Source organism: Calonectris borealis, chromosome 13 (genome assembly GCF_964195595.1).
Source record: "Calonectris borealis chromosome 13, bCalBor7.hap1.2, whole genome shotgun sequence".
In the NCBI taxonomy this organism is placed as follows: domain Eukaryota; kingdom Metazoa; phylum Chordata; class Aves; order Procellariiformes; family Procellariidae; genus Calonectris; species Calonectris borealis.
In genome coordinates, this window is record NC_134324.1 from 17,211,621 (window position 1) to 17,232,539 (window position 20,919).

Here is a 20,919-nt window from a genome sequence, read left to right on the forward strand (position 1 = left end):
CCGGCCCACTAGCGTGGGTGGCTCCGCCCTCCCTCCGTGACGTCAGCAGGCCACATTCCACCCCCGTCCGCTACGGCCGTTGGTACAGCCCCCCTGCCTGAGGCACCGCCCCTCGCCCCCGCGCCGCGGTGGTAGAGGCTGGGCTGGGGGCTCAGCGGTATCCGGCTCCGCCCCCTCTCCCCGCGGCCGTTGGTACGTCCCGGGATCGCCCGGCAGCAGGCGCAGGAGTCGGTGCAGCCCAGGGCCTCCCCCCGCGCGCGCCTCAGTGGTAGAGGCCGCGATCGCCCCTGTTCGTCAGCGCTGCCGTTGCCTCAGTTGGAGCTCGCTGTCGCCGCCGTCACTGGGCGCCCCGTGCTCCCTCTGATAGTGTATGAGTGATCTATAACCCTGAGCCCGCCATGTCCACTCCGGCCCGTAGGCGCCTCATGCGGGACTTCAAGAGGTACCAAGGCCGCCGGCTGAGGGGAAAGGGGAGGGCGGGCGGGCGGGAGGAGGACGAAGGGCCCAGCTCTACCGGGGGAGGAGGGGGGCAGCACAACATGGCGGCGGGGTAGGGCGCGCTCCGCTGATTGCGTAGCGCCGGTCGGCGCTGTCGGCCTGTGGGTTACGCCGTTTGCGCAGGGGCGTGTAGCTACCTGCCTGGGTTACGCGAAGTGCGCAGGGGCGGCCGCTGGCTGGGCGGGGGGCGGTGGGCCCGGCGCCTCAGCCCTCCCTGTGCCCCGCAGGCTGCAGGAGGATCCCCCGGCCGGGGTGAGCGGGGCCCCCTCCGAGAACAACATCATGGTGTGGAACGCCGTCATCTTCGGGTGAGTCGGGCGGTGGCGGGGAGCCGGGGGCGGCAGGCCGCGGGAGCCGCTGCCGCTCAGCCTCCTGGGGGGGGTCAGAGCTGGGCTGCCCGCGGGGTAACGCTGTGCTCTGCTTCTTCCCTCCTCTAGGCCCGAGGGGACCCCTTTCGAGGACGGTAAGTGCGGCTACGTGCAGGCCTGGTGTTTGGCTTTCTCGGGGTAAACTGCTGCAGTTTGACACGGCCTTGGTGTGTCACTGCCGTGGACTTTGCAACAGGTGTGGGCCTGGGGATGGAGAAGGGACATGGGCGCATATTCAGCTGACCATACATCCGTATGCTGCATCCAGGACTTATGTAAATTTTTTTTTTTTAATCCTGCTCCAAGGAAGTGCTGTAGATCTAGATTGCTATGTTGATTTACAGAAATATACAAATTAGCTTGTAGGGGCTTGCTTGTAGTTGCTAAATCTGCTGTTCTAAGCCTAATTTAACGTACCATTTTAAGGATCTCCAAGCTCTTCTGTTGAATGCTGGATCGTGTTTTTAGGGACGCTCATTTGGAGAACTGCCAAAAACCTGGTATAGAACCGTTGTCATTTGTTTTGAGTTTTGGTTTTTCTGATGCTGGAAGTGTTTTGCGAGTAAGTCCCAACGTGAGTCAGCTGAAGTAGGAAATGGGCTGAATGTTTGAGGAAGTTCAGAACAGATTTGTTTCGGTTTTTTTCTCAGCATCTGCTTCACTCTGCTACAATCAGTATCATTCAGGGTTAAAGATTAAAAGGACTTTTTAACTTTAAAAGCTGACTAAATAGGTCCTTGTAACATACCTGTGTCCTCATAGTTTCCGTCTGGCCTATTGTCTTTTATAGCTTTACTGATGCTGTATGAATACTTCACCATCTTCTTGAAAACTTGTTAGACATGAAATACTGTCTAACTGAAATCAGTGATGCATTTTTTTTTTTTAAGATACTTTCAGTGCAGGCTATAATTAATCCTAGATCTCCATGACTCATGACAAAAGCATAGGAAAAATTCCTTAACTCTTATGTTGTTCTTGGCTAACTCCTTTGTCTCTGTTTATCCTTGAAGGTAATACCTGTGGGCATGCTTGTAAATTGCAGATTTTTTTTTTCTGTGAAGATTTTGAAAATTTTAAGTATTTCAGGCCTAAGAAAACTCCAAAGACTTCTTTTAATGTATTTGATCAGTTAAGAAACTTGCTATAGTAGCTGCTTCAGAAATCTAATGTTTAGAACTTGAGTATTCCATAACATCGCATAATAGAACAGGTAGACTAAATGTATTCTTTTATCTCAATTTGTAAACCTTAAAGAAGTGCTTTCTTAAACTTCTGTGAGGGTTGGTAGAGCTGCTTAGGTTCTTGGTGCACTGCCGCTAATAGAGTGATTCACTGTTTGGAGCAGAAAGCTCCAAATACCCCTTGCAGTGTGCTAAAATGCAGGTTGTTTCCATGTTCAGGCTCTTCCAGCTCGGTGTGGGGTTAACAGGATGCTATAAGGGCTTCTTTCCATGTATTTCCGTTTAGTTGCAGAAGGTTGGAGACTGCTTTTGAGAGCCCTGACGTATTGATTTCGTCTGTGCTTTCCACTGTGGCAGCATTGTGTCTTTATCTCAAATACTTAGGACGTGTTGCACTCACAGCAGTTTGAAGTTCAAACAGATGCTTGAGTCTGCTTCTGCTGTCCTACTGCTTCGGTTGATCTAATAATATAACCTCGGTGTGTGATGGATTGCTTTTTTCATAGCAAAGTGTGTGTTTTCATAGTATGTGCTCAGGAAAACAGATACGTCTTGTGTTGCAGGATATGCTTATCTCCTTTTCGCTGGGACATATCTTAAATTGTGCTAGATAACAAAATACTAAGTAGTGCCTAGAGATATGGGTGTAGTGGTACCTCGGCTGTGCTTTTTCATTAAGTGAGTAGAGTAGCACAGTTCAGATGCAGTTTAGCTTAATGTAGGTAAAATTAAGGGAATTTTTATTTAACAGTATTGAGCTGTTAGTTTGGGCTTGTTTTCTAACTGTGCAGGCCCTTGTGAGTCAAAGGCACACTGGAGCTTTGTAATCCTTCTCATGAAGCCTTTGCAGGGCAGTGTTCTTCAGAAGTCTCTTTGTATTTTCATTTTTAGGCTCTGTCACTTCCTGGTGGTGCTGTAAGACTTCAGATGCCTCAGTTCTTGTGAAAGTAGCCTGTGAAATTTTTTTGGGGTGAACTAGAGGTCTAATAATTTCAACATTGTGAGAATTATTGTTCTTCATCATTCTGGTGAGGCCTTTCTCCAGTCTCAGCTTCTGAGGTTTCTTAGCTTTGTCTGAACTGAAAACCTTAAGTTCAAACACGTCTGTTTACTTGCTGTGCAGCATAATGCAGCTAACAACCCTCCCTCCCTCCCCTCCGCCCCCAGACTTTAGAGGGTGTTTTCACAACTCGGTGCGCAGGCTGACTCGGCCTAGGAGCAACTACTAATTTAGATCAGCAGCATAACTTCCATCTTCTGGTTTAAGAGGATTCGATTGCAGGTGTCTGCAGTAGGACCCTGGGGATATTTATCCTGCCCTTCACTATATTTCTAAGAATCTATATGTGTGTGGCATCTAAAGTGGTAGTGCTGGAAAGTGATGGAAATCCAGGCTCTCCCAGTCCTTCAGACCTGTTTCTCTGAAACTGGATGACGATACTGTGATTAGTGCGGGATTCCTGGCTTGGAGAGAGTTAAGCAACACGGCTACTGTAGTGTCCTGCCTTGCTGTCATCGTGCAGGAGGCTTGAACAGAGAAAGCAAGGCATTTGCCTTCTGTATGGTTTGCTCCTTGCTTACAGAATATGGATTCTGTATCCTTATGCGGGAGAGGAAGAGATCGTCTCTGCTTTATGGACAGTGGCATAAAGGGGGCTGCTCTTGCTCCTTGCAGCGAGAAGGGCCCGGCAGGGAGATGGGTGCTGCTCTGACGGGGGTTGCTCGGGCCAGCTGCAGGTCATGGAGAAGCCTCTCTGTTAGCCATGTGAGAGTTTCACGTCCTGAGGTAGGAGAAACAGACCCACAAGGTAAGTAAGTACAAGAGAGAAAAGAGAATGTTCTCCTAAGATCAGTGATGATCCTATGACAGTGAATATGATAATTTATGTTTTAAAATTGGCTGTCTAGGGCAAGTTGCAAGGAATACCAGTTGAAAGCTTTAAAATCAGTGACAGAAGAGACTGGACACTGAAGGCCTCATCGGCAGCAGTGTGTGTCATGATACCCATTTCACTTGTGTGGGCTTTCAGTGTGAGTGACCCTTGGACTTGGGTTCATCAAATCTTTGGATTTGTCCTATAATGAAGCTCAACAACGGGGTGTTGTGTACTGTGGAGCTCTTTCAAAGAGCCATTGCCACTCTGGGTCTTGACGTGGAAATTTGAGTAGGTAGATACTCCAGCTGGGACCTGTCTAACCACTCGCTCAGATTTGTGTTAGAAGTAATGCCACCCTGTCCCTGGTGGGGGGGGTTCTTTCAGTAGTTTTAAACGGATTCTAGGACCAAACTGCCCTTGTTACTGCTTTTTGGCCATCTTACCTGTCCCCTCTGCTCCCACTTCAGTCAGTGTTCTAGAGTAGCATTCATTTTCTCAAGTATGCTTGTGGAACTCTACTGTTTGATGGTTTATGCTCAGTTTTCAGCCTACTGCTTGGTCACTCTTCCACAGAACAAAGTGCCTGCTTTCCTACCTCATAAGGAGGCTACTGAGAACCAGAACTGGGGCGGGGAGAGCTGGGAATCTCTAAGATTTAGAATAAAATCTCTAAGCATTCGATTCTAAAGGGCCAGTATTGCTTGGGATTGTCACCGGGTAGGGAAGGAAAGGTAGTCCTGAGCTGATGTTCGCAGCAGGTAGAAGTTGTTATAACTTTCCAGCGCCGGCTTTCAAACTGATCTCAGATCTGGCTCTGTGCCTCTGGATTAGCTGGAGTAAAGCTTGAAAGCCCCACTGCAGACTTCTGCTAATTTGAACAATCTTAACTATACTACTCTTGTTCCTTTTGTTTTACAGTAAGATAGCATGCTGTTGGCTCTTTGCTCTTACGTTGTTAGGCTGCTAATAAATATGCAAAAACTTATTTTTAGGCTGTTGAGACTTCCCACTGCTGTACAGAAAGCTCTGAAGCATCTGTACTCTATCTTTGTATGCAAACTGGAACGTCAAAGGAATGACCTTCGTTTCTTGCAACTCAATGTTAATCTCCTTATAAAGGAAGGAGTCCCTGGGAAATACTGCAGGTCCTTGCTGATCTGAAAAAAAGGAAAAGGGGTTGAAAAACCTGTTCTCTGGCCACAAACTGTTGGCACATGTTTGTCAGCCAAATGAAGGAATAGATTAATTATATAAGTGCTGGAAAACTCCCGTCACAGTGGGAAGCATGGATGAGCTTTATATCTGTACCCCTGAGTTTTAATTTGGGCACCGAGTGTTGGGAGGAAAAAAACCTGTCACCGATATGTAAGAATGCCTTTTCAAAAAAGTTAATATGTCTGCCCTGGCAGCTTGTTACAGCTGTTACTGTAAGGTACATCCCTTTTACAGGAGAGCTATGTATTTGTGTGAAGGTGCTTCAGGTATTTCTCTCTGGGAATACCCAGGAACTTCATAAACTGCCTCCCGGATCGGTTGGTCTGAGGCAATAGCATGGTAAAGAGAAGCTTGCACGTTCTGAAGTGGAGTATGTAGAGTTCCTTAGTTACTGATCTGAATCACTAGCAGTGCTTAGTCCCTTTGACCCATGTTTGTGCAGCTTAGTTGACAGACGACTTATTCTCAGATTGTCATAGCCTGAGGAGAAGGGCTGAAATACCTTATGTTGGTGCAAGCTGTAAAAATGATTGGTCTGGGACTTAACGACAGAGTTTTCTGTTTCCGCTTAATCAGTCTTTCTCAAAGGAGGACTAGTTAGCGTGAAGTAAATGGTCAGATTTTTATTTTGAAGTGTCTGATTTGAATGCTGCTTTCAATATTACTTTTCTACAATAAGACCTGATTACCTTACAGTTGTTGATAAAAATGTATTTTCTTGAAATTTAAACAGGAAATAAATAAGAAGGTCCTTGTCATGATAGCATATTCCAGTCTCTAGGACTTACGAAATCATGGCTGTTACACAGATGGTTATACACCCACTTGTCTTGTTTTTACAGTGCACTGGGATTAAGCTTTATGGAAGGGCAGATTTATTTCCTTACACAAACCTTTTGACTGGGGTGGTGGTTTTAGCAATAAAATAAGTCACAGGAGAAACTCTCGTACCAGTACTGTCTAGGACTTCAGAATTAGTGATTAACTCCGGAGAGAGTAGAATAGTCATTGTAGGACTGAGCAATCTGTATTCCATATCCAACACGCATGTATGAGCACAACAGTATCAGTTTCTGCTTGTGGAGGGATGCTACTTACTCATCCCTTGTGTAAATTCATTCTGAATAAAGGTTACTTATCTCTCTTTCAACTCCAGGAACTTTCAAACTTACAATAGAATTCACAGAAGAATATCCGAATAAGCCACCTACTGTTAGATTTGTCTCTAAAATGTTTCATCCAAATGGTAAGTACTTAGACAATGCTTTTTGTTTGTTTTTGTTTGTTTGTTGGTTGTTTTTTTGGTGTTGTTTTTTTTTTTGTAGTAGTAGTTTGCTATAGTGCTATAGAAAAAGGTCTATTTATTATAAAAGTTTCCACTATCTAATAAGCTAGCAAAATTCCAGTGTGGTTCTATGGTTCTATGTTGTTTTGGTAAGGATGAATATGTGAGCAGTGCTCAGGCTTGAAATGAAAGGGGCAGTAGAAGGAGCCTCTTACCTTTCAGGTGTTACAGCGCAGTATTGATGAGATGTTCTTCTCTCTCAGCTGCCTGTTGTTAAACCTTACAGAAGAATATTTTGTACTTAAATAGCAGTGCCTTGGACTTTTGTCTATACGTATTGCATACATAGCGTAATGACACTGCTGAATGCAGTTGTCTTTTATCACTTTCCTTCCCAAAAATGCCGGTAAGAATGTTATACCTTGAAATGTAGTGCCAGTTTCCAGCTATATTCAGTGATAGTAAGATCGTTTAATTAATTCCCTTCCTTGGTAATTAAAGGTTGGAGATGTATTCCTTGCCTCCAAACAAATACTAGCTTTGTGAAGAAATACCAGAAACTTCCAAAGCAGCAAGTAAGCATGTGTGGGTGAAGTGCACTGAGGGAAGGTTCTTCTAAAGCTGCTGTGAGAAAGGTGACTAGACACTGACTGTTGTAGATACTTTCTAGGGAAACCTTATGTGTAAACAGCTTTTTGCTCGTGTTCTTCATTTGGTTCACTTGTGAGTAGCTTAAATTTTTTTTGCCTTAAAATCTATTAATGGCTTTTCATTCGTTCCATAGTAGTAGTTGCAATGTCACAGAGAAGCTTGATGTTGAAGAATAAGCAGGGGTTGGGTTTAAATACTTCAGGCAGGTGTTGGTTACAAGCTTCAGCTCTTCCTACCTACAGGTTTGTTTGCTGGATTTAAGTCTGTCAGACTGTATTGACTTTTGCAGTGTTTGTCAGTATGTAGGTTTTCAGATCAGGCAATACTAGGAAAAATCGGAGTAGCTGTACAACTTCTGTTTTTAAGCCGTTCTTCTTGAACCTTTTCTAGTCTATGCAGACGGTAGTATATGTCTGGATATTCTTCAGAATCGTTGGAGTCCTACTTACGATGTCTCCTCCATCTTAACATCCATACAGGTAAAAAGAACTCTGCATGAAAAGGCAGAATGAAATTAGGATGCTTTGACAAAAACAGCTCAGGAAACACTTTTTTTCTTTTTTTTCTCCCGATAGTCAGTATAGCAGCTATACCGTGATATCTGCTAAAGTGTGAATACTTCCCCGATGTAAATTGATGGGACAGTGACAGCAAGTGGTCACTGCAGGGACCCATCCAGCGATTGCACGTCTTGGGTGCTGCTGTGTGGCTGTCAATCAGCCAGCCACCTGCACTGCCAAGAGTAAGACTGATAGCGAAAGCTTCCAGTAACTTACAACTGGAATAATGCAATGTACCTTACCTCCATCTAGATGAACTTCTGCACGCTTATTAGTACGGATCGTTTAAGGAATATGTTGAGAACTATGCATACTTTCAAGTGCCTAAGAATCTTTTTCTCTTTGCGCAGTCTCTATTGGATGAGCCAAATCCTAACAGTCCAGCAAACAGCCAGGCAGCTCAGCTATACCAAGAGAATAAGCGGGAATATGAAAAACGGGTTTCTGCAATAGTAGAACAGAGCTGGCGTGACTGTTGACCCAGGATGATGCAAATGAACACTCTGTTGATGAGGAAAATAAACAAAGTGTCGCAGTCATCTTTTTCCTCCTAGCATTTACTTTGAAAGCAGAATAGCTGTTGTGCTGTTGCCACCCTCCCTTGCTGAAGCTTCTTCTCCTTGGACATCAGAAAGCACCCACTTTGAAGTCAAATGTTCTGTACTTGGGTTACTTGCAAAAGAGTTACTGATGCTGAATTCATTTTCTGTGGTCCCTCTCCAGTCTTAGGGCAGTATTGTGCATTTCTGTAGTGTACACTAAGCTTTTAATTGTAATTGTGTTATACACAGTGATGCTTATGTGTAGCTTGATAAAAGGGATGTTTATATACATACACATTTTTTAACTGATATTAACTAAAGTGCTGATCTGTCCAGGCTGGCCATTTACCTCTACTATTGGTTTAGACCCCACTGCATTTCTAAGTACTGAGTGAAGAAATAACCTCGTCTCCCTTTTGTAGTGGTTTATCAACTCCTTACTCATGGAAAAAGAAAAACTCTTAAATTGATTCCAATTCAAATATTTAGTAAGATTGTGGAATGCTAGTTACTTCTGCACTTCACATGCAAGATTTATGTACAGATATACATAAATCACTGCAGTTGTGGTACTTCGATCTTTGCTTAGGGTGAGAAACAACCCCCCCTTTTTTTTTGTTTTATTTTAAAGGACATGCCTACAGAGACTGCTTCAGTAAGTTTCTATAGTCCTGTCACTAAGGCATTACTAGACAAAACCAGGCAGAGCTGTGGTACTCTGAGCGAAAGACCTTCCACATTATGGAAGAGGTAAAACCTGAAGGGTTCCAGCGGTGGAGTTACTCTCCTTCAGTGTCTTTCTCCTGCCCCTTATCTTCAGCTGAGAAAGATAAGTTCTTTGGGATCCAACTTTGCCTTGCGGAAAGTGTGAATAAAGTACGGGGTAGGCACATGAGTTTCTGCAGTTTCTGCTCGTTGTAGATTACTGTGGTTTGTGTGAGCTACTGCTGCATGCCCGAGTTCACTGCCCTTCAGTTTTATGAAAGTATTTTTTCAACTCTGAAAAAACATTTGTAAGTAAGTCCAGACTCACTTTTTTTGTACGGCTGAGTTTCTACATTTGGATACAGTACCTTAAGCAGCAGTGTGGGATGAAACCTACAATCGTGTTGTCCACTGTTCCAGTGTCTTTTGTGTGCACATTGGTCTGTTAGTTGAAAAGTTTAACTTTGCACAAGTAACCCATGTAAGAAACTGTACATTTTTCAAAAGTTGTAAATAAAGTGTAACCTTAGTGCTTATTGTATAAATAGGCAAGAGGTGTATAACTGTGGTTATTTTAACCGGGACAGCAGGAGCCTGTTGTGGGATCAAGCTCCAGGTGGTTGTGAAACACTTGCTGTTGTGCTGGGGCGAAAGCTGGGCCAGTTTGTCCCGCAGGGATCATAAACTCAGCCCTTCAGCCAGGAGAAGGAGGTGTGAGGGGCAGAGGAAAGCCAGGCCAGGATCAACTAGCTAGCAGAGAAATGGAGAAACAGACACAAGCCTTAGCAACACAGGCCCTTGCAGGAAGCTCAGCAGCGTGCCGTGCCTACAAGTGAACCGTTGACAAAAAAAGAGCCTGTGTAATGAGTGAGTTACAGCAACTTAACAGGCTCAATAATGAATTGATACAGAAATCGTATTTACTTTCCTCCTGTCTTATGAGGGAGAGAACAGGATTTGAAATGACTGACACATATCAAAAGCTGGTACTGCTGCTTAGCTCTACAATTAAGATAGAAGCTGCCAGGTTCTTTCAAAAAATTAGATCAGGATTTATATCTGCTGTGACAACAGCTCACGCCCCTGAACAGGCCTTTGACATGGAGCAGCCCTTTACCACTGAAGTCTGACCTAAATTGCAAGAGACATTAACTGGCCCCTCATAGTGGCTGGGTTGGGCAGCTGCTGAGGTGTGCGTGGAGAAGGCAGGACAGAGTGTCTGCCTCAAGTAATCGTCTTTGGTTCCTAAGCATTCCCTGTGCAAGGCTGTCCCAAGTCAGAGCCAGTCAAGCAGCGAGCACCTTAGTTGCATCCCCCAAGTTACAGACCAGTGGAAAAAAACCCCAACCCCACCACCTGCATGGATAGGGATGACTGAAGCCAACCAAGAGTCTTTTAACAATTGCCCCGTTCCAGCTGTAATGATTTCTGTAAGCTATTACAAGCAGAACCCTTTCTGAACAGTCCAAGTCATCAATCTCTTAGGCAAGGTCTTCATCCACTAACTTTCTGGCTCCCCAGAAAGCTTATGGCTCTATAAACACCCCGGAGCTGGCGAGGCTGGCAGCGCCGTAGCTCAAACAGCCAACACCCAGTCAGCCAAACCTACAGCCACTAACTGAACAGGAAGGCGACAGACGGGTCCTGCACAGAGGTACCGCACTCGGCAAAGATGGGCGGCTGAGAGTCACAGCCGCTACTCGGGCACAGACTCACGCTAGACAGCTACTCCTGTTGCGGTACCATTACATTTAGCCAGCCCCCACCCCAAAAAAATGCATTTTTCATCCCAAATACTGCAGTGGTGCGCTTGCTGCCTTTCTCCACGTCACCAGGCTTTGGACACCTGCTGCATATCCAAGTTAGGGAGGGGGAGCTGCACCCCTGCTTGCAGGAGTAGCTATCTGCCTAGAAAGTACCAGGCTTCTCCCACTCCTACATCACCATCTGCTAGAGCCCAGCACTCCTGAGAGCAGAATTCAGAAGTAGAGAAAGGAAATAACGCACATTAAAAAAACCAAACCAAAACCCAGCATACTTTCAGCATTAACTGCCAGATTATTCTTCTCAAAGACAGCAGCAGCATGTTTTTGTTTCAGAAGTCCAAGTTAGCAGAAGCCGTGCTGCAGCCATCCAGGCAAAGAGCCGAGGGAATGCTCGCTCCCTTCTTCCGAAGCCAGTCTTACCTGCCAGGGCAGCCTCTTCCTTTTCACACTGTGGGGATGAAAATGCCTCTAATGGCACATCACCAGGACCTTCTGCTTCATCAGTAGAGGCCAGTCGCTCTCTCCTCAGCGCTGAGAGTATTTAAAAAGAAAAACGAACAGGAGATGGGGAAGAAAGCTAGAGGATTATGTAAAAGGATGGAGTGGCAAATATAGGCAGCAGAAAAACCACATACGTCTCACTCTTGGCTCTTCCAAGGTCAATTCCTAACCTCTGTGTTTTCCAAGCATGAAGCGAGCATTCCTCCAAGGCTCACAAAGCACCGTGTCCTGTGGTAGCGCCGGCGGAACAGCACAGGCAGAGGTCGGAGTCCGCTTCCCCGGTAAGGAGAGAAGCGCCCCGGCCTCCCGGCAGCGCGTGCCGGTCCTGGAGAGACGCCACTCACACCACACGTCGGAGCAACACCAGAAGTTTACTTGTGAATCGCCCTTGACATACACGAGCACAGGTACAGTAATGGAGCAGAGACATAATTAGGCACAGATTTGATTTTGCTCAGGATTAAAGAGCTTATATTCAAAGTAAAAAAATAAGTTATATAACAGTCCCCACAAGCTATCCGAGCATCTCTGAGCGTGGGCTCGGCATTTACCTCCAGTTTTTATATTTCGCACTTCACCGTGGTATTTGCACATGTCAAGCAGTGCTCCAAGGTAAAAATGCACTGGAATTATCTTAGTCCGATACACTGACAATTAAGGTGCATTCAGTAATCAGTATGGGAGACTCAAGGTAGAAATCTACGAATAAAACCGTACTGTTAAACTGGTTAAGGACATTTCTTTACATACATATACAGCAGAGACAAGACTTCGCTATATATATTTCTCAAGAATAGACACAGTTTTCACACATTTTTTTTTTTTTAATACAAAGTGTGACAAATCCCATTTTTTTCCAGAAATAAAACTTTATTTTTATTGTCATTAATACCAACTTTACATACAGGTTTATTCCCCCAGACTGCATTTCCTTTGCTTTTTATTATTATTTATTTTTTTTTTAAAAAAAGGCATTTTTTTTTTTCCTTCCTTGGTCAAGAAGAATAAGGGAACTATAATTTTAAATGATGTCGAATTCATTCTCATTGGACATGTGTTTTTGCTATTACAAAACTATTAAAATGGGAAGGAACAAGTAATATCAAAGAAAGACACATACTGTAACAGCACTACTGCTTTTGGGTTGTGCTAATATACTTGAACAGAACTTGGTCAGTTCTAAACGTCTAACAACATTTTAGAAATTATATTAACGAAGTAGAAGACACTAACGTTAATATAACCCACAACAAGAAAAATGCAGCATCTTTCTTTAATCGAGTATCCAGGAAGCTCAGTCTCCGGTAAAATGGGACGCCTAAGCTCAGTTTGCTTGGGGCATAATAAGCTCGTAATGCCCCACCTGCCCTTCTTGCTTCAGCTGGTCTAACAGATCTTCCTTGCGCCGCTTCCTGCTTACCACCAAGTATCTGTTGTGCCCCTGCCCGTGAGATTTACTTTTAAGACCGTATTTTTGGGCGATCTGATGTATCTGCTTCCGCTCATCCATGGTCAGTTCTCTAGAGAAAGTCAAGTCAATGTGACTTTCTGAGCGTGCATAGTTTCGAATGATCTCTTCAATATCTCTTTTAGCGATTTTGTTCACCCTTTCTACATCAAGCCCAAGTCCTTCCCTTTTAAACTGCTCCTTCACTGAAATAGGCTCTCTGATTCCTTCACCATCTTTCCCTAGGCCACCGCCTGTCCAGCCCATCTTTCTTAAAATTTGATTCCCAATGTTGTCTTCTTTGATCTTCTGTTTGAAAGCCTCTTCTGCCGATCGACCCCGAATCTCATTTCTGGAGATGACGTCTTCGACAGTGCCTTTCTTCAGGTTATTAACAACAGTTGGCTGAGTCTTTTTGAGGATTTTCACGGCTTCCTCTGCTGCCTCATGCTTGACAGATTTCTTCACTCCAACTGCTTCTGCGATGAATTCATCTTCAAGCAGCACCTTGCATTTCCATCGCATGCCAGTCATCCTTTCAAAGACATACTCCACCGTCATCTTGTTGAACTGGGCGGTGTCGTTCAGCGTGCACACTGGGTTACTGGAGTTCTCATAAATCACGAGGTCCTTCAGGTCCTTCTTCCTTCCGGAGCCCCGCGACGAGCAGCCCACTTTCTGAACCTGGGTCACTTTGATGGCTGCTATATTTGACTGCATCTTCTGCAGAATTTTCAATGCCTCCTCCGCTGCTGCGTGCTTGCTGGTCTTTTTAGTGCCAAATCCCTCGGCTAGGCAGTGATCTTGTAGATACACTTGACAACGCCACGAGCGGTTGGGCATTAATTCATATTTATATTCAACAGACATTTTGTTATATGAGGCAGAATTGTTAAGTATTCCTATTGCATCACTGGCGTTCTCTGTGAGGACAAAACTAGTCCAGTGTTTGTTGGTGTTAGTGGAACCTTTCACGGATTCAGTACCAGGCTGCATCGGGACACAGTCCCTGTTGGCAACTACAAACTCCTCGTGAGGTTTGAGAGCAGGAGGGAAATCTGGGCGACTCACGCCTGCCTCGCACACCACCAAGTCTTCGTGATAGGTGTGCTTGAACTTTCGCTGAACAACTCTAACTTCCACAGACTTCTTCAGCAGCTTGACTGCCAGCTCCGCGGCTCGATCCCTGGATCCATTTTTGCTGCCGGCGTAACCGGTGGCCAGGTAGACATTCTGACATCGCACTTCACAAGCGAAGCCATCTGTTAGGAGCTTCTTGCTCTTGGGGAGGTCAGCAGGGGCGATTTCTTTCAGAGGAACATAAATATATTCAGGATTTGTCTTGCATGCCTGAATTGAACGTGTCAAAAGATACGTATAGTTAATTTTATCAGTCCCAGTGTTTGCATCTGGGTTAGCAAGATTTTTCCAGATAGCCGCTGACAGTTTCTCGATAAAACTCTGTTTGAGCATTATAGCTGAGGGAGGGAAAGTCTCTGACGCAGACTGGACAGTTGAAGGAGAAACAGAAACCTGCAACACGCTGCTTGTGGTAGTGTCCACACTATTCACAGCTTTCTTGGCTGCTGCTGCCTGGCCTGCAAAGCCAAACCCAGCTGAGTTGGAGAGCTGGGGATCCACCTCCCGTGCACTCACAAAAGAATTTGTACAATTTTCAGCTGGCTGCACGATGCTGTTTGTATTTGCCTCCTGGTTCACCTCCTGCATTTGGTTATCCAGAGAATCTTCCTTCTTGTCATCCTTCTCAGCACTGGTGACAAAGTGTATGGGTTCAAAACGTGGTCGCACCCGGAACCTGGGGACCATCTTTTTGGGCGGCTCAGGAATCTCTTCCAGCTCTGGACCTATGGGGTGGAAGAAAATGACAAGATTACCAATATGCGCTATGACAAGGAGACAATGTTTTCACAGAGTGATCTTCAGGAGGAGCCTGCAGGCTCTGAACACAGTATTCCCACTTCTTAGCCACAAACTAAAAGGTTTCCTTCCGAAGACATTCGCAATTGATGAAATAAGAACATTCATTCTTGCGCAGGTCACTACAGTGGTATTTCCAGCTCCACAACTACCACACAAAAGTCTCTACATATTTAGTTACACGGATTTTAGGTCTGAATCACTTGCTCTGCCCCCCAACATTGCCCACTGAACCATCCACTCATTTCTGAAGTTAATCAGAAATTCAAAGCTACTAAAACGAGTAAAAACTATGGCCCGTAAGACAGAACACCAGAGCGGGACTAGAGCCTCAGCTCTGACTCTGCCGCAGGGTTGCAGGATGATCTCAGATAAACAAATTCTCTTAAGGTCTTCTCATTTGATGGAGGAACACAGTGATACTGAACCCTCCTTTCCAAAACACACAGGGCTGTTAACGACAGTGTTAATAGAAGCATATTTTCTGTAAATGTAACTACCCTTGGCTAAAGGACACCAAACATGGAGAAATCTGCCCAAGCCTCAGGTGACAGCTGCAGTGGCTGGGGGGGGCCATTACACATTACTGGCAGACCTCTTATTTCTTGACCAGAAGAAATGCAAATGAAGCAGAATATCCTGATATATCCTGCAGAACATGAGAATCAAATAGCTGATAAGCAAATACGTTACGTCTAAAAGATGGTTATACAAGACTTTTCCTGTGAAAGATTTAGCCCCCACGCGCTGCAGTGGTACGTGTGTGTAATTTCATCAGAGGAGCAAAAGGCCACCTCAGCGCCTTGGAATGAGCTGCCCAACCTAATGCCAATGTGCGCAACCGTAATATAGATCAGGCAACACATCTGTCCAGACATCACACTACCATAGCGTATTTATCATAGCCTAGTTCACTGTAGACGAAAAAAACACTTCGCATACAGCATAAACAGGCCTTCATATTTAAATCAGGTGACAAAGCTCTCACACATGCGTCCTTTGGTCATCAGTTTTGATGAATTATGGAAAGGTTTACATTTCTTGCTCCGTTTGGTATTTTGATGATTGCACTGCAGCAGCATCTAAAGGCTCTCACCAGCAGAACAGCTCTTTATGCTGTCTGTGTAACATGCAATGGAGAACCCTTCCCGTCAGAGCTGCTGCCTGAGAGACAGACAAAACATGGTGGTATTCTTCTCAGTTTCGCAGCTGGCCCATGGAAGCACAAAAGGATTGCTGGGTGTCAAAGTAAGAGAAGAAACTTTGGCAGAGCTAGGGATTATATCCAAGCCTAGAGGAGTCCTGTGCTGTCTGACCATTTCTGCTTTAAACAGCCAAACTACTGACTGACGCTGCCTCACAAATAAAGTGCCTGCCCGCTTGCATCCACAACCTGCACCTGCACACAGGAACAATTCCCCCAACCCTCCCTCTGGAGAGAGCGCAGGGAGCTTTGAAGGTGCTGGAGAGGAGCCAGCGGACGGAGCCGCTGAACTCCCAGCCCTCTCTGCCTGCTGCATTTCCTCTGCTGGAAAAGCTACAGCTGATACATTGATCCCTGAGACCACGGGACTGGGCTGACATATGCAGGACTCTTTCAGGCCCAGTAGGGAGAAAGAAAAAAAAAATTAACCCCCCCCCCCATCACCACCACCCAATGCTCCAGGCAGGTTGTAACTCAAAATCAGTAAGCTGAACTCTACATCTCCATGCACATGTACAATCCCCTCTCAGGTCGGAACATCACCCCTCACCACAGGGAAGAAGGGCAGACAGTATTTAATTACATAGATTCCATTCCCTAACACTATCACTAGGGAAAATCAATTACCTGGTAATTTCAATGAAAAATGATATTTTCTTAAGCAAAAAGAGAACTCTGCATGAATTATGTACACCCCGCAACATGGCAGAGGAGGGGAAACGGCTGCAGTCTAGCAGAGTACATCATGGTCACTTCTCTCCAGTTCGCCGTGCCGGCTCTCTCGGAGGCGGCCCCGTGGTGCATTGCTCTCCCCACGCTCCCACTAATGCCCACCAAACACCGACAGGGAAGGGTGTCTCCTTTGACACACAGGCAGATATACTCACTGTCAGATGGAGAGTGGTATCTTTTTAGCTTCCTGCTAGGGACCAACTCGTACGTCCTCATTTCCCCGATATCGATGCCTTCAGCCATCTTGAGAACCTTCTCCATGACCTGCAGGCCGTATCTGTGTGGATTCAACGGCAAACAACTTTAGAACTGGTCCCACAGGGGCAACACACACACATGCACACACAAGCTTTTATCATGCAAAACAAGAACTAAAGCTGCCTGAGACATGGTACCCGCTGCAAGGGAGATGTTCCCCCTGATCTGCTGGAGTATTAACACGGGACCTGACCACCAGCCTCATGCCGTAGCTAGTTCAGCGCTGGCAGACAGCCTGCGCACCAGCTAACAAGCTACCTGGCTCTAAGCGAACCCATTTGTGAATAACAAATCGTGCAGACACCAAACTGACGGTGTGTTAAACTTAAATTTAAATACATTATCCGTCAAAATATAACGTTTGGCAGAGCTACTAGGAACACTAAGGAACACAGGGGTGTGGAGAAGGAGGAGTCTCCGTGGGCATCGCAGCTTCAGTGAACTAAGCACTGGGGCGACCGGCTGGCACTGAAGTCTTGTCTGGGTCCGCAGCCACAGACCGTACGTCACCAATACTGAAGTCGCAGATGTCACATGACAAAGGCACTGCTCAGCCTTTATCGACCACTCTTTAAAAAGCCATACTAATTTCTAGCTTGGTAGCTGTAACTGAAACGTTTTAAATCCCTGAGCCATGACAGAGGCGAGGTGGCTGTAACTAGCTCTGTGCAAACCCTGACCCTGCCGCAGCACGCTCGCAGTTCCACACAGGCAGGACACATGCTGTACAACCCCATCCCGCTTGGCCTTACATTCCTCACCATCTAAGTTTTCCAGGGATCTGTCACACGTTTTCAAGCCATTTGCATGGCTGACGCTGAACAAGAAAAAAACCCAAACCTTTCTAACCAAGGAGAACCTACAAACACGGCCTGAAACTCTGACAGCTTCACACGGTGGTTCAGAAAGGAGAAAAAGCAATCTTGCACCTCTTCCATGGTGTGCTCACCTTCAACAGTCAAAAAGCATCAGGTCACTGTCCGTGGACAGGAGTCCACAACTGTCCCAGCTAGTGCTGCAGAAACTCGCACCAGTTTTTAACTACTACTGTTCCACGGGCTCTGGAAATCTGTTCACTCTCCACTCAAGAAATGCCCTTCCTGCTCCTGATTTAGAGGGCCAGGCAGAAACCTGATCCGTTTAAATTACCGGGCGAGAACTCTGAACACACACCACTGCGGTCCTGCTTCACCTGCAGGCACCCAGCACAGCCCAGGCCCCAGCAGAGGGGCAGTGGAACCGTGCATGGGAAGAAAGTGCCAAGTGGGATCAAAGGGAGGCGGACAGTGGTGACACCCTCATCCTCCCGCAGCCAGAAGGGAGGGGGAAGGAATCTCTATTCCTCTCTCTGGCTTACAGGCAGAAGAGTACACTGCCCGTGACGGGAACATGAAGGACGATGCCCTTTTCCAGCAGGGTGCGAGAACAGCGTTAGATTTGACAGGAGTGTGTCACTCTTCTTCACAAAGGATGGAGATGTTTTGGGCTCAGATTTCTGCCCGGGGGAAAATCAACCAGTTGCAACATGTGTTTGTCTAACCTGGCCTTAGAAACCTCAAGCTGTGGAGACTGCCCATGGAGGCAGAGGAATCCTATGCCTCCAATGCCTAACTAAAGTCTCGCTGGTGTGACTGAAATACATTACCTCTTCTCCTGATACCAGTAGCTCTGGAGCATAATGCCTTCCTCCCCCCCCCCATTTTGCAGCCACCTTTAACATATCTGAGAACACATGCGTCTTCTCTCATCCACCCCTAAACTAAATGAATCCTGTTACTTAACTCCTTGCTCACAGACCACGTTTTCTAAGCCTTCTGGACATTCTCCAGATCATACCCCACCAGAACACTCCCTCAGGTGTCATCAGCAAAAACTCTGATTTGTATTTACTCTGACAAACAGGTTGCCTTCAGCTAGCAAGTGATCAATGTTAAAAAAAAAAATCAAAAACAAAACCCCAAAAACACCAAAACAAAAACCAACAAACAAACTTAAGAGAAAACAACAAAAATCCCCCAAACTTTGAAGTTATTCACTTGATACAGCAACAACAGCTCTTCCCAAGCAGCAAAAGGCAGTTCCAGAGAAAGCTGTGGGCCACCTCCCTTCCCCAGACAACTCTAAGTAAAGCTGCCAATTGCTCTTCAACAGTGCAGCGTGCTCACCGGGCCCGTGCGGTGCGTTCACGTTTGTGCACAACCCAAGCTTTGGGGAAACATCCTCACTGACAATGGCTCTGCACCGCATCATGTCTAAACCTATCGCTCCTGTCTCCCCTGAGAGCTGCAGGTGGAGATGTTCATCAGGGAAAGTATGTGCACTTACAGGCTTAAACTGCATCATTGGTTAGGATTTTAGATCTTGCCACATAGCTCTTCACTTCTGTTATCAGCACCCTATAACCATATTATTGCATTGATTCCCAAAAGCACTGTCACAAAGAAGGCCCTCCATTAAGAGAAGCACACAAACACATAAGATGAGCTAACAGACCGAAGAGACTACATCTTAAAAAGATACATTTAATTTTAACATACCACTCGAGCTTCAGAAATTGAAGCTGTTTTAAAACTATGCTCAATTTTGGTGCTTGCAGAGCTTTCTTTGGACCGGAAAGAAATAAGAAAACATGCAGATCTGCATTTAAAGACATTGACTTGGCTCTGTACAAATGACAGAAAATATTCCCCAACAAGGTTTTGGGATAGCAACATTAATAAAAGTCAAACTATATGCCCTTCAGTGTTTACAAGCTCCTCTGTCACTGCACAATTTGCTGAAGTTAGTCGTTAAGCAGTTGCTTCTGTCTTTAAAGCCTTATGTCCAGTTAAAAATAATCACAACATCAGAAGCGTCAGCCGGGACGTGGCTGATGTTTCTGCAGATCCCCACAACCTTGCTAGTTACGGTACGGTAACAGTAATCCTGATGAAGGGAAACCTCTTCCATTTACCAGGCCTGTTTCTCTCAGAAAAACTGAGCTTTAAGGGGATTGTATAGGCTGCTTTATGCTTAGAGGGATACGTTCTTCTCACTTAAATTACAAAGCACAATACCACATGCTTGCCGAGTCCTCAGGGGTGGGACATCAAGAACTACTTTCAAAACACACATATACTTTTTTCAGCAGCTTGCTCCCCTCCACATACAAATACATGCAGATTCGAGCAAAGAAAACTGCCCAGGAACCGAAGTTCTCCTGCACCGGCCCCTCCACCCCAGCTCTCTGGGGTTACTTTTTAAAAGGCAGCTGGGGCCGAGCAGCACCGGGCCACGACGGGACCCCAGAGCGCGGGGCGGCCGAGAAGAGCGGCCGGAGGGAGCCTGGGCTCCTTCTCCTCGCCCGGCGGCGGGGGCAGCCCGGCCCCGCTCCAGGCGGCGGCTTCAAACTCCTACCCCGCCTCCTGCCAGCAGAGCGGGCCGCCTCCGCGGTGCCTCCGCCGCCCCGAGGCCTCGGGGGGACCCTCCTGAACCCGGCGGACACGCCGGGGCACCCACGCCTGACAGCGAGCGCCAGGCCCCGGCGGGCAGCGGGGTCGAGCGGCCGGGGCCCGCCGCAGCCCCCCGGCGCGGCCGCCTCAGGGCCCGGGCCCTCCTCAGGGCCCCCCACACCCCCGGGCCCTCCTCAGGGCCCCCCCCACGCCGCCGGCCCCTCCTCAGGGCCCCCTCAAGCCCCCCCCGCCCCGAGGCGGCAGCCCGGTGCCGGGGATGTCCCGCCGGGCCTCACCTGCAGCCCATGAAGACGTGGTTGGTCCAGAGGACGGAGAGCGAGAGGAGCTGGTCGATGGCGGCGCCGGGGTAGCCGTGGAGGTGGCGGAGGATGAAGCGGCGGCGCAGCCCCCACTGCCGCTCGGTCTCGTTGTACTGCCGCCACTGCTCCAGCACCGACTCGGGCACCGGCTCCGGCTCCGGCGGCGGCATGGCGGGCAGCGGCTCGGCGGACGATCCTGCGTCGCCCGGGGGCCGTCCCCGCCGGTGGGCGCCCAGCCGCCGGGCACAGCCGCGCACGGTGGCGGAAGCGGCCCGGGCGTGCCGGAGGGGACCAGGCCCCACGTGCGGACCAGGCCGCGGCTCGCTACGGGCCGCCGGGGAGCGCCGGCACGGCCCGGCCCGGCCTCAGCCCCGCCGGCCCCGGCCCCCGCCCCGGCCCCGGCCCCGCCCGTGCCGGTGTGGCGGGAGCTCCCCCCT

General features: G+C 47.2%; 2 protein-coding genes across 5 annotated transcripts; one reads left to right on the forward strand and one right to left on the reverse strand.

Annotated features, from left to right (window-relative positions):
* Positions 1–78: 78 nt before the first annotated feature.
* On the forward strand, positions 79–12,112 carry UBE2A (ubiquitin conjugating enzyme E2 A). Of its 3 annotated transcripts, none has more exons than XM_075162340.1 (6): positions 79–442; positions 726–806; positions 936–961; positions 6,299–6,388; positions 7,469–7,557; positions 8,812–12,112. In XM_075162340.1, the coding sequence occupies exons 1-6, from the start codon at positions 399–401 to the stop codon at positions 8,932–8,934; spliced, it is 453 nt and encodes a 150-aa protein (XP_075018441.1). In that variant the 5' UTR covers positions 79–398; the 3' UTR covers positions 8,935–12,112. The 3 variants fall into 3 exon arrangements, with proteins under 3 accessions (XP_075018441.1, XP_075018440.1, XP_075018442.1); XM_075162339.1 differs by having other exon boundaries at positions 91–442; positions 7,989–12,112; XM_075162341.1 differs by lacking the exon at positions 79–442 and adding an exon at positions 3,726–3,858 and having other exon boundaries at positions 720–806; positions 7,989–12,112.
* On the reverse strand, positions 12,090–20,834 carry NKRF (NFKB repressing factor). 2 transcript variants are annotated; one of them, XM_075162338.1, is made up of 3 exons: positions 20,459–20,834; positions 16,629–16,750; positions 12,090–14,464 (listed from the first exon to the last, which is right to left on the reverse strand). In XM_075162338.1, the coding sequence occupies exons 1-3, from the start codon at positions 20,650–20,652 to the stop codon at positions 12,477–12,479; spliced, it is 2,304 nt and encodes a 767-aa protein (XP_075018439.1). In that variant the 5' UTR covers positions 20,653–20,834; the 3' UTR covers positions 12,090–12,476. The 2 variants fall into 2 exon arrangements, with proteins under 2 accessions (XP_075018439.1, XP_075018438.1); XM_075162337.1 differs by lacking the exons at positions 16,629–16,750; positions 20,459–20,834 and adding an exon at positions 15,526–15,628.
* Positions 20,835–20,919: the final 85 nt, after the last annotated feature.

What these genes read in the sequence shown, in the direction of transcription:
- UBE2A (XM_075162339.1), top strand. Translation starts at nt 399, where the DNA reads ATGTCCACTCCGGCCCGTAGGCGCCTCATGCGGGACTTCAAGAG. An exon ending in CTCATGCGGGACTTCAAGAG is followed by an intron (nt 443 to 725) that starts GTACCAAGGCCG and finishes TGTGCCCCGCAG; the next exon opens with GCTGCAGGAGGATCCCCCGG. An exon ending in TAAAATGTTTCATCCAAATG is followed by an intron (nt 6,389 to 7,468) that starts GTAAGTACTTAG and finishes AACCTTTTCTAG; the next exon opens with TCTATGCAGACGGTAGTATA.
- NKRF (XM_075162338.1), bottom strand. Translation starts at nt 20,652, where the DNA reads ATGCCGCCGCCGGAGCCGGAGCCGGTGCCCGAGTCGGTGCTGGAGCAG. An exon ending in CACGTCTTCATGGGCTGCAG is followed by an intron (nt 16,751 to 20,458) that starts GTGAGGCCCGGC and finishes GAATCCACACAG; the next exon opens with ATACGGCCTGCAGGTCATGG. An exon ending in ATACCACTCTCCATCTGACA is followed by an intron (nt 14,465 to 16,628) that starts GTGAGTATATCT and finishes TCCACCCCATAG; the next exon opens with GTCCAGAGCTGGAAGAGATT.